Genomic DNA, 12730 nt, shown 5'->3' with positions numbered 1-12730 from the left:
ACAAATAAAAGAATAGATACTCAGAAGGACTGGGTAAGCAACACATCAGAGACTATATGGAGTACTGTTAACCAGCAAGAAATGAAGTCACAAGTATGTAACTTTGATGTGGGATATTAAAATGTGTGCAAAAAAAGCATATTAATTACAACTTCTGAAAGGGGAAGGTTCGAGGCTTCAGTCACAAGTTGGGAAGGAGAATGTAGGAAAAATCAGCAGCAGAACAACTAAAAGTTCAATCTAGTTACTAAAGGGCCATTTTACAACACAATAGACTTGGAAATAGTATAGTTGAGCAGCATGCATCGGGGGTGAATACATTTGTGAGAAGAAAAGGGGATCAACAACTGTGACATACAGTACTGTTCTACATGGAAAGCAAGTGACCCTAATGATAGTAAGCTAAAGGGCAGAAAGGCTGGAGTTGTGGGGGGACAAAAAGGTCTCGACTTGAAGGTTTGAGGAGGGAGGTGCCCAGGGGGTACGAGAGGATCTTGACTTACTGGCAGGAGAGCCCTGTGGTGAAGCCACCAGAGCGGGCAGCTCTTCCCCGGCACTGCACTGACTCATCACGGCACTGTCACTGCTCGCTCCCTGCGCACTCTCGGCTGGCACAGCCCCAAAACCACACGCCACCAGGAGGAAAAACACACACATCTCTCATGTCCTTCACCAGCCGAAACACACTAACAAAAACCACACCAATGCTGGCACTTCATCATGACTAAATAGCTTAACGGGCACGAAGACGCTGGATGGGATGAGCTGTTAGATGAGCTGTTCTCAATATAAGAAGCACTGTGTTTATGGGAGCAGGACTACAGGTGATGATCCTGGATTTTCCAGTGGAGTTATGAGAGATGGTCTGTATCTATGGGTGTGGTGAAGCTGAATCGTGTTTGTTGTGCTTGGACAACAGCGCGCTCAGAGATTGTTTCTCCAGGCTCCGCGCCAATTTCCTGTCCTCATCACCTAACCTCAGAAGTGACGGAGCTAATGATAAGGCTCTTTAAGCCGCTATTGTCCGTCCAGGCCCGGAGTGAATAAGGAGAGGAAATGAATTCGAGCCTGGCCTTTTTCATGACAGAAAACGGTATCGGCGAGAGTCCCAACAAGAAAAACACGCCAGTTCACAACATGCTAATGAATTTACAAGACACAGCGCATCCACAAACATCTAAATAAGTGGGGTAAAAAACACAGAACACACACACACGCACAAAATCTACAAGGAAACCTACTGAGACACAGACGGCTTTAAGACAGATGTGTGCATGTATATATCAATTCACTTGAACTTGGCTCATTTGTGTGACAATGACAAACGGTGTGAGTGATCTGACATAGAGATGCTATTCAGATGGGACTAGTTTTCCCTGAGGACATCGGGTAAGGTTTTATACTGAATTTATTTCAGTTTGAATTGATCATGTCTCTGTTTGTCTGTCTTGAAATTCAAAGAAATCTAATCCCATCCAAACAGGAATGTTTGTGAATACACTTTTTTTTTTTGAGAGTTTACCCTAATTTACTTTGTTGAATACTGTAAACTCTAAATCTCTCTGGTGCACCTTCACTATCTCTAAGCTAGCAATTTAGCTGAAAACACAAAGGGTTGTGCCATCATGCATGTTAAACGTTTAAATCACAATCCATCTAACCCCATCTCAATGCCCTCTACCGTAATTCCCCTCCTGTGCGTTCATCGCCCTGTCTTCAAATCACAAAGCCTCAGGTGTCACTGCAGGCTCACGTTTTTATATTTCAAACAGATACTGACTGACGTGACATGTATTTTGTTTAATCAAAGGCTTTTTGGTGTGTTTCGGTACTGTGATCAGACAGGAGAGGGATTACTCTTCTGACAGTGCTGGAGGCATGCAGAGAAGAGGAGAGAAGATCTGTGTACCTTTCCTACCTTTCATATCCTCTTCCTCATTGGTGTTACAGCTCTCTGTGGAGCCCTGGGGACAGAAACAGAAACAGACAAAAACATACAAGACAAACAAAACATGAGACGTGAAAGAATAGCAGCATTAGGTTATGTCTCTATAATACTTCCAGAATTAGGACCCTCATGATTCAACACGTTTTTGATTCTAAGAATGATTCTTGATCATCTTAAGTGAAACATTAATTTATCATAATGTTACATTAATATATTGAGTTATAATAACACCACCACCCACAATTCAACTTGTTTTTCGTTCAAAGAGAACAATTACAAAATAATGATTGATACATCTTAATTTTTAATATTTTGCAACAGTGAAGGCTCACAAATCTTTTGCAAGTTTTATAATAATTATTATTAGCAGGAGAAACATTAATTTATCATAATGTTACATTAATATATTGAGTTATAATAACACCACCACCCACAATTCAACTTGTTTTTCGTTCAAAGAGAACAATTACAAAAAATGATTGATACATCTTAATTTTTAATATTTTGCAACAGTGAAGGCTCACAAATCTTTTGCAAGTTTTATAATAATTATTATTAGCAGGGTTATTATTATTATTAACTAAAACCAAAACCATAAAAAAGTCTTTGAAATAAGTGTACTGAAATTAAAATAAACTGAAAACTGACACCAGATAAAATATATAAAAAAAATAACCTGAAATGAAAAATATATATAAAAAATATATATATATAAATGCAAAATATAAACTATAACAGTATGTTAATAATATTAATACTGATTATTAGGCCCAAAAATCTTTTGCGATTTAATAAAACAAAAACTAAATTTTAAAATGCAATAAGAACCATTTAATTTGATCAGTCAAGATTCATTTAGAAAAACAGTGCAAAAGTGCAATTTGTGAATCGATTCTCCATCCCTCTTCCAAATGCTCTTGAAAAATGTACCTTGGGTCCATCGACAGGGTTGTGCACAACTGTTGTTTGTGGCTCCTGTAAAATTTTACAAGATTTTACATCATGATTAAAGTAGTAAGACTCATCCACAACAATCTGGTTAAACGCAACATCCTGCAGGAACAAACACACACACTTTTAAAGCTGCTGTGACTGTCCTGGCTAAGACACAAATTGAGGATTCTGAGATCAAATAAAGAAATAATGATCTAAATAGACAATTACTTTATGAGGAAATGAACACAAGGTTGAGGTTCATGATGAGCTTGAAGAACAAACCGACCACACACGTACACTTGTAAAAATAATAAATGGCATGCGTCATGATGATTTAAAGATGCAGTTTCTCAAGATTCAACTGAAATTCTGCTGAAACCACAGGAATGGAGAGGACTGTCCTGGCTAAGACACAAATTGAGGATTCTGAGATCAAATAAAGAAATAATGATCTAAATAGACAATTACTTTATGAGGAAATGAACACAAGGTTGAGGTTCATGATGAGCTTGAAGAACAAACCGACCACACACGTACACTTGTAAAAATAATAAATGGCATGCGTCATGATTTAAAGATGCAGTTTCTCAAGATTCAACTGAAATTCTGCTGAAACCACAGGAATGGAGAATCATAAAAGGAAAAGATCCACCTTGAAGTCAAGCAATTTCTGGATTATATCCACTATGGTTTTCCTCAGATTAACTTCCAGTTATTCTCACAAATGTTGTGACCCAATTAAACCCTCAAAAAAGTAGCCTTTTTGTCTGATAGCCCAGTGGTTGCTAGCTGTCCATCAGCACTGCGGAGGCATTTTGAGGCCTCAGGAGGGGTCGAGGGTTAACTTGTGCTCTTAATGGATTGTTTTGGAGGTCCCAGGATGCTCTTTGCACAGCTATTTGGGCAGTCAAGCAAACAAGGCCCATGTGAAGTGTCAATCCACTTTCCTTTTTTTAAACCTCCAGGGGACACTGCTAGTTTCCAACACGACCAAACGGCTGACAGCTTTCTGTGTGGGATACTGCATCTTTACTGTGACTGGTTTATGCACTCCGACACAAATTACCATGTTATTTGCCGAAATACATATATTTATTCTATTCTGTATGGTGACTTGGCTCAAATTCTTGTCTTACTGGATATTTCTAAGCACCATGTATGTACAGTTAACTGTTAAATGTCACAGCCAGTCTCGTTCGATGACTATATTTTGTTTGTACTTGTAATAGAGGTGTGAATACGCCTACAAAGGCAAACTAAGGACAAGAAGAGTGAGGCAGGACATAAACCAGCAGCTTACGGGCAAGAACAAAATCACTCCTAATGACACGTTTATAAAACACCAGACGTGCTTCGAGAGGAGACGAGCCCTCCAAAAAACACATAAGGGAAAAACAAGTAGTGCACAGCAAACTACAGGTCTGAGCTATTTTTAGTACATGCAAAACGGTTTCAAAAACATTATTGCAAACACTTGATCATGTACTATGGGATACTGTCAGATGAGTAGATGGGTTACAAAAAGAGTTAAATGTAGATGAGGTACCATCGGTGTAGAAGCGGTCGTGTTGCTTTCTTTCATGGCGTTCACTACAGCGCTCACTACACTGTTTTTAGTGTTGTTTGTCTGGGGCTGAAATAGAGAGGACAGATACAACTTCCTTTTCAGAGAGATGACATTACTAGGGATATGATCGGAGCCGATCCTCCTATGTCAGTCATGGTAGTTAGAAATCACACAACAGATGAATAGCATATGCCAGGAAGATGTCTCTACAAAGTTATCCATCATTCAGAGAGAAAGCGACGAATACTAATGGACATTTCATGGAATACTGTGTCAAAAGTATTATAATACAGTCTGATAACACATGGGTTACACTACTACTAAATAACTTCAGAGCGCAAGACTTCTGTAGCAAAGCACAAAGTACTGCCTTAATGCAGCAATATGGTTTTATTAAAAAGTGGCGTTTAGTTTAAAACCCATTAATGGAAAGTTCTGGTAGAGATGGGAACCTCAAAAGGCTGCTGAAAAGATTAAAACATCTCAATCTCCAGGAGAAAGTAGGTATATAAGGAAAATACCTTGACTCCATCTGCCTTTTTGTTGAGTAAACTTTTGCATGCTGTAGGGAACAGAGAAAGACTTAATTATTACATACAGCGTGAGTGACAAAACTGACAGAATGCTCACATCTGCACATATTTCAAATAAATCCCCATATAAAACAATTAACAAACTGCTGGCTTGCATTCCGTCATTCATTAGCATAGAGGGTTTGGGAGGTAATGCTGACTAGCATCATTTTTCACTACAGGAGACATTTCTCACAGATATATATATATATATATATATATATATATATATATATATATATATATATATATATATATATATATATATATATATATATATATATATATATATATATATATATATATATCTCTGTTTAATACAAAGGCATATAAAGCTTTGTGAGATTAAGGTAATAGTATCTTATAAATAAATAACTTGCTGCAAATAAAATAAAACTTTAAAGGGGTCATATCTTGAATAAAATTGTCTTTGATCTTTAAGAGAGATCATTGAAATACTGTACTGTATAAAAACGTATTGTAATTTCAAACTCAAGAAACAAACGAGTAGAAACAAGAAGCTGCAGATGTCAAAAGTGGCAAAAGTCACAAAAAGTGACCTTTAAAAAAAAGGTTTCTACAAAAATATTAAGCAGCACAACTGTTTTTAACATTGATAATAATGAGAAATGTTTCTTCTCACCAAATCAGCTTATTAGGATGATTTCTGAAGGATCATGAAGACTGGAGTAATGGCTGCTGAAAGTTCAGCTTTACCATCATAGGAATAAATTACATGTAAAATGTTTTAAATAAAATATAAAAGTTATTTTAAATTATGATATCTCACAATATTAATGTTTTTACTATACATTTTATCAAATAAATACAGCCTTGGTGAGAATAAAAGACTTCTTTCAAAAACATTGAAAAAATATTTTGAAAATTTATGAAAAAAGTATTCATAAATGCATATAAAATCAATTAAGTATTCACATTTGAGGGGGTGTTTCTTAAAGCAACAGCAGCGCACACACACAGACAAAAAAACAATTCCTGCTTAATTTTAATGCTCAGAGCAAGTGTGGAAAATGATGAAATTATAGATATTACCCAAATTATGACAGTTTTTGTGGCAAAAAAGGGAAAAAACATTACTAATATTTTACTAAAATAAGATAACCCCAGCGTGGAAGATAAAAATGCATGATATAACCCCTTTAAAAATAACCAATTGCACACACTTGGAATAAATTGCCCCTTTTATTCGATTTTTCACCAATCAGAGAGCAGATAAAGAGAATACATTTATTCTCCATTTGCTGCTGCAGGTGTAATGAGGGAAAATCATGCCTAATGTATGCAATTGATTTTTCCTTTAACTGCTTTAACTGTTATTTCCCAGAGGGCATGTTGGAGAGGTCTTGAGACAGTGTAAGGGAAATGGCCCCCAATACACTTCAGAATCCCTCAGAGAACAATCAAATGACTTGTGTAAGGCCTGTAAAACCTCAATAACAGAAAAAAACTAAAAACTCAGGTTTCACATTCGATATTCCTGTTTAGCGCCTTACCTTCCATAAACATATGGGAAGAAAAGATGGCAAGGTTAAGAAGAAAACAAAAACCATTTAGTAACAGAGAGGACAAGCTGGACGATAGCAGGCATTGTTTGCATTGCAGGCCTGCTTTCATGCTTCACTAATCATGAGGTGAGAGGTGCTGGTGGTGGATGCAATTCACCATACGGTCTGCCATGCAGTGCCACGAGTCCCATAATGCAATGCACTGATGAAGGAGTCATAAAGCTAGACCTCAACTCATTACCATTCCACTGTCTCTCACATATCTAACTATGTCTCATGGGATTCACAGACTGTGATTGGGAAAGCTTAGTCAGCAGTCTTCCGTTATACAGCGCAATAATCAAATGGATTTGGGATCCCAGGACACTGCAGTCATACTGATGCTGAGTGGAAATAAATTATAGAGGGAGGAAGAAATCATTTTCAAACAAAGATTAGACGATAATATTTTGCAAAAATATTCAAAAAGATCATGTGGCATCCTTTTGCAGTTTAAATAACAGGGGTGAACAGATAAATCAAATTTCAATGCAATGATTACAGAATTTAATAACTGCATAATGCGTTAAGTGCACAATTCTTGAGCTATTTTCTGTTGTAAATATCCACTAAATCCAAATCAGCAATCTAAACATTTTATCATGTTTTTTTCTTCACATAATCATACCAAAATAATTCAATCTTGATTTTCAAATTTCAAATGTTATGATGTGCTGAATGAATAAGTAAAGAATAATAGCTGAATCAAAGTCGGATCAAATATTCACACCCCTATTAAATAATGCTTCAGGCTTCAGAAGGTGAAAAGGTCTTTGAGACGGCATATTGAACTAGTAAAATCCATTACGACAGCCATTAAAAGATTCAATACACCTTTAAATCAGAAGTGTGCAAGCAACAAATTATATATTAGAGATTTACAGGCAACACAGCCGACATAATAACATGCCTTATCTTCATAACCTATTGGACAGTAAATCTTATCTTGGTCATACAATGAAAAGCTCTTAAACAAAGAATGAAGAAACATTGATGAAATGTCATTACTGGTTATTGGTTAACATCTTACATCAACTGGAGGACTGGCTTTAACAACAGCAGAATATAAAGAGTTATAAACACTTACAGTACTAGTTGAAGCCAAGAACTGATGGAGAGCATTGATTGGACGGCTCAAAAGAACATTAAAGGAACATTCCAGGTTAAATACAACTTTAAACTCAATGACTTGTCCTTCAGTTAGTAAAAAGAATAGAAATGTCTACAGTAATGCCCTTCCAATGGGATTTTCGGTGGAAGTTGAGGTCACAAATATAGTCCATAGAACTAAAATCAAGAAATATTTAAAATTATTAAAATTTTGTTCAAACAGTGAGTCAAGAGTGCGTTTTCCTAGCAGCATCAAGGTTTTGTACTTCTTTAATAGGAATGCTAACGGACAGGTATTTTAGTGCTCCTGAATCATGTATAGTATAAATTATATATTAGAGATTTACAGGCAACACAGCCGACATAATAACATGCCTTATCTTCATAACCTATTGGACAGTAAATCTTATCTTGGTCATACAATGAAAAGCTCTTAAACAAAGAATGAAGAAACATTGATGAAATGTCATTACTGGTTATTGGTTAACATCTTACATCAACTGGAGGACTGGCTTTAACAACAGCAGAATATAAAGAGTTATAAACACTTACAGTACTAGTTGAAGCCAAGAACTGATGGAGAGCATTGATTGGGCGGCTCAAAAGAACATTAAAGGAACATTCCAGGTTAAATACAACTTTAAACTCAATGACTTGTCCTTCAGTTAGTAAAAAGAATAGAAATGTCTACAGTAATGCCCTTCCAATGGGATTTTCGGTGGTAGTTGAGGTCACAAATATAGTCCATAGAACTAAAATCAAGAAATATTTAAAATTATTTGTTAAAATAAAAATTAAAAATTTTGTTCAAACAGTGAGTCAAGAGTGCGTTTTCCTAGCAGCATCAAGGTTTTGTACTTCTTTAATAGGAATGCTAACGGACAGGTATTTTAGTGCTCCTGAATCATGTATAGTATACATACTGCAGAAATAGTAAGAGAAGACTCTAACCTATAACTAACAACCACAACAACTGAAACATTACATTTTCACAGGTTCAATAATACAGCAAAGGGCTCTTGTTAGGTTTCCATAATCCTGGAGGATCTGAACTGATGCTGCAATTTTTCTTAATTGTTCTCCTTTGACCATTACGTACATACGAAGTATTCTCGCAACGCTGATGGCTGCTCAGACACAGCTTGTTGAAAATGGCAGCTGGCTGACATTTACTGAAACTGACAAGACAGATGTCTCGCACTTCGGAAAGAGTGAGACAATTCAATTTGATCAGACAACACAACTGGAACCAGAGATCTCCTCTCCACTTTCTCCTGACTCAGACACTGTCAACAGTGTTGTCCATCTGCCCTCCAGAGGGCCTCCTTCCCCGCAGACCACCTGGCGCTCAGCGGACCCTTCCGCCGGCTACATGGGGTCTGACGACTGGCAGCAAGCCAACCCCGCTCCTGCCCGTCCGTGTGGTTAAGCCCCTGCGCTCTTGGCGACGGGAGAAGGAAGAGTTGAAAGGAGAGTGGTAGGGCAATGGTGGCTTGGCTAGGCTGCAAGGGTCTGCTTTAGTTGATGACACAGGACACCGATCTAAAAATCTCCATCCCCTCCAAAGAGACATGAGAGCACAGACACGTGACCGGGGTCCTATATCTGCAGCTAAAGCAGACTTCACTTAAATGCTATTTAACCCAATAGCACAAAACACCAGTAAGCTGATCAGCAGGGAAGGAGGGAGCCAAAAAGGGCTGAAGCAATTCAACCAAGAAGGACAGAGCGAGAGAGAGTGAGAGGAAAAAAAAGAAAGAGAAAGTCTAATCAAAGAAGGAGCAGCAACATTTGCATTTTTACTCCATGCAGACGATAATGCATGCCGGCCGATGGTGGGTCTCATGGTGGCGATCGTTAACATGAATGCAGTGCTGCGCTATTGATTGGATTGTTTTGCCTAGAGCCGCTGTGTGTAAATTGAACCAGGGACAGTTGCGAGATGAAACAAGACATTGTTTGTTCACGCATATATAAAAAGAGCCGATCTATGCCGACGGATAAATGAATAGATCATTTGAAAGCTGAACAAAAGCTATAATACTTCAAATGTCGCTATAAGAGTCATTCTCAAAACATGGTAACAAACACTGATCAGTCGAATCAGTCAAATAATTAACAAATCCCACTCAAATCATTCTATGTAACTGAAAACTTTATTAAATACTGAAAAATAGTTTCACTTTTGAGTATTTTTCTTAAAAGAGATGAATTTGCCAGATGCCTAGTACACCACTTCTATGAAATTTGCAGTAACAGCAAATGGAGATTTGGCCACCAAATTGAGCAGTTAATTTGACTTTTTAATTAAATTAAATATTTCACAAGTATAATTTACATTGGATTAAATACATTATTTAAATAATATGCGAGTTGTGTGAGTTGAGAGGCATTATTTTAAAAAACGTAATATAATATAATATGAAATTCAACATTTTTGAGAATGACCCATATCTGTCCTGTAGCATTAACAATTCTTTCATTGATTCGACCCATTTTAGAGGACTGAACCTGCTCTAATACTTCTTACAACTATAGGGTTAAAAGCTAGCTAGATGATTGTTAAAGTTACATGGTCATGTAAAAGCAAAGCAATATAAAAACATGGTTGAAAAAAATGACATGCTATCCCATATACTCCTACACATCGCTCAAATGCACGACGTGTATGTGAGAGATGGAAATTCAGCAGGCCACTATCCTTTTAAAAGTGAGAACTTCTCCAAGACTACATAGCAGACGAGAGTGAAGACCAAATAATTTATGCAAGTAATGGAAAGAGAGGCAGGCTTCTTATTGGCTGCATGCTGATTGGGTAGAGCAGAGGGAGGGCGGGGGTTTGGAGGCATTGTGGAGGGGGCTCGCTGGTCCCCCTGGTGGCGAGGTGAGGAAATGCACTCTCACATACCTTCCTGTGCAAGGGCAGCAGTGCTTGTGGTGGGAGCAGCAGGGCTGGTATGCTGCCGGCCCACTATTGGACAGAGAGGCGTTGAGTTGGGAGAAGTTATGGAACTGTATTCAAACCCTCTACTGAACAAATTACCTTTGTTTATTATAAGGAAACAAGGTCTAGAATAAAAACGAAAAGCTAAAGCTTTCAAACCTGCTATATCACCTGCACAAACCGTAAACATCTTCTGTTCAGGAAGTAAACTGATATTAAACTGAAAAGAAAGTTACGGATATTCCTTTACTGCCTTAGCTCAAAAAATCCAAAAGTTTCTACTCCTGTAATCCAAAGCTCTAGATCCCAAGTGAATTCTCCTTCCATTTAATTACCAAGCCAGCCGTTCGAGATCTGTTTTTATAGTGAAAACTGGAGTAAGACTTCAAGAGGTGGGCAAAGTTCATCCATGACTTTGCACTTTCCTACCTGATCCCAGGAGAATGAGGGAACTCACCTGAGAAGTTTCTAGAAACCAGCATAGTAGTGAGAATGGCTCCCTGAACAAAGACAGAGAAAAATGGAGTGTTTAGTCCATGGCAACAGGACTTTCAGCACTAATTACCCAAGGGAAGAAGACTGGAGTTAGTCTAAGGGTCCTTCAAACCCATGCTGTACCTTGAGTTTTCTGCGAGCATTGAACTTGCGCAAGCACTCCACGGTCTCTTGGCGATGCATCATGGATGCCACTGTGGACCGTTGCTGAAATGAGCAAATGCAAGACAGAGAAAAATATTGCACATCAGCATTATCTAAGTATTTGAACCAATTAAAGGGATAGTTCATCCAAAAATGAACAGTCTTTCATTATTTATCCACCCTCAACTGGTCCCGTAAGACTTTCATTCTTGTATGGAACACTAAATAACACTTAACAAACCTAACAATATACTTGTCACCATTAAATGAATTGTGAGTTTGCTTTGATCAGACATTGTGATAATTAATGACAATTGTTCTCATTTGAGAAATTATGTTTTACATTTCACCCTGACTGATTTTTCGTAACTCTTGAAATCTGGCAACCCCTGGAGTCCAGTTATCAATGCAAGTTAATGTCAAATGAAGAAATAAATGTTTTTAGGATAAATAACTATTGGGCAAATCTCGCAGATGATTATGCTTAATTAATCAAAAAAAGCAGAAATGATCATGCATAAAATGTGATTATTCGTGCAGCCCCAGTGCTTCTGCACTATTTTTGAAGCTTGAAAGCTCCAGTCCCGATTCACTGACGTTGTAACGTAAGGAGCAACCGGCACTTTACTCAAAAGTTCTCCAAAGTCATACAGGTTTGAAACAAGATGTGTAAGTAAATAAGAATTTTCATACTGAATGCACTATTCCTTAGCTATTACCTATTCTGAGAGAACAAAATATGTGAATGTGAAAGCTGCATTTCATATTAAACTCTAAAAGAGCTCAGATTCCCCCAGTAGATTTTTCTTGCTTGGAGCTTGTGGAAAATGTAGAGATAACTCGGCAGAGATAACTTACGCAGACCCATGGGTGCTTGAGGGCCTGCTCTGAGGTGATTCTCTTAGCTGGGTTGATGGTCAGCATTTGGTTGATGAGGTTCTTGGCCTCGGGGGTGACCGTGTCCCACTCCGGAGAAGGAAACTGTGGGGGCAAGAATCATGAGTGAGCGTTAGATATGCAATCTAAATGCAGAAGCAAGCCTAGAGAGCTTTTCACACCACAAGATGTACTGACACACATACAGAGCGGTCTGCACCGGGGCCTAATGAAATTAAACGTATCACAAGGCAGTGTACAGGATCCAATGAGTCACGGCAGTCAGTCCTTCTATTGTCGGCCTATTCGGCACGGCTGGTGCTTGAAACATGTTGCTTGCGCATTTCACACCTCATGGCTTCATTGCAGCCCATAACTAGAGAAAATTGCAGTTGTAATTAGCCAATAAAAAGCTGTGTCTGTATCCGTGTTAAATGTGTGTCACACCTCCTCTTTCGTACCAGGAGATCTTAATGTGGCCGTTACAAATCCTTTGTCTGTTCCAAGAAAACCTTGGGCAGGTTCCAGGAAGTATAATTTGTTTTGCGCATCAAGCTGTGTTGCATCAGCTAA

At 37.9% G+C, this 12730-nt stretch overlaps 2 protein-coding genes across 2 annotated transcripts in view; both read right to left on the bottom strand.

Moving 5' to 3' along the window:
• LOC107601404 (calcium/calmodulin-dependent protein kinase type II subunit gamma-like) overlaps positions 1-12730 on the bottom strand; it is an 86366-nt gene that overhangs the window by 7512 nt on the left and 66124 nt on the right. Inside the window, exons 13-17 of the mRNA XM_016293569.1 lie at positions 4973-5013; positions 4431-4517; positions 2879-2923; positions 1910-1964; positions 504-608 (exon numbers count right to left, since the gene is read on the bottom strand). Of these exons, the coding sequence (XP_016149055.1) occupies positions 504-608; positions 1910-1964; positions 2879-2923; positions 4431-4517; positions 4973-5013 (333 nt within the window). The remainder of the gene's footprint in view (positions 1-503; positions 609-1909; positions 1965-2878; positions 2924-4430; positions 4518-4972; positions 5014-12730) is intronic.
• On the bottom strand, positions 8023-12326 carry LOC107601423 (calcium/calmodulin-dependent protein kinase type II subunit gamma-like). The gene is made up of 4 exons (XM_016293589.1): positions 12140-12326; positions 11261-11344; positions 11100-11142; positions 8023-10669 (listed from the first exon to the last, which is right to left on the bottom strand). The coding sequence occupies exons 1-4, from the start codon at positions 12203-12205 to the stop codon at positions 10599-10601; spliced, it is 264 nt and encodes an 87-aa protein (XP_016149075.1). The 5' UTR covers positions 12206-12326; the 3' UTR covers positions 8023-10598.

This window comes from Sinocyclocheilus grahami, unplaced genomic scaffold (genome assembly GCF_001515645.1).
Source record: "Sinocyclocheilus grahami isolate Dianchi unplaced genomic scaffold, SAMN03320097.WGS_v1.1 scaffold305.1, whole genome shotgun sequence".
NCBI classification, from domain to species: domain Eukaryota; kingdom Metazoa; phylum Chordata; class Actinopteri; order Cypriniformes; family Cyprinidae; genus Sinocyclocheilus; species Sinocyclocheilus grahami.
This window is presented reverse-complemented; position numbering and strand designations above follow the sequence as displayed.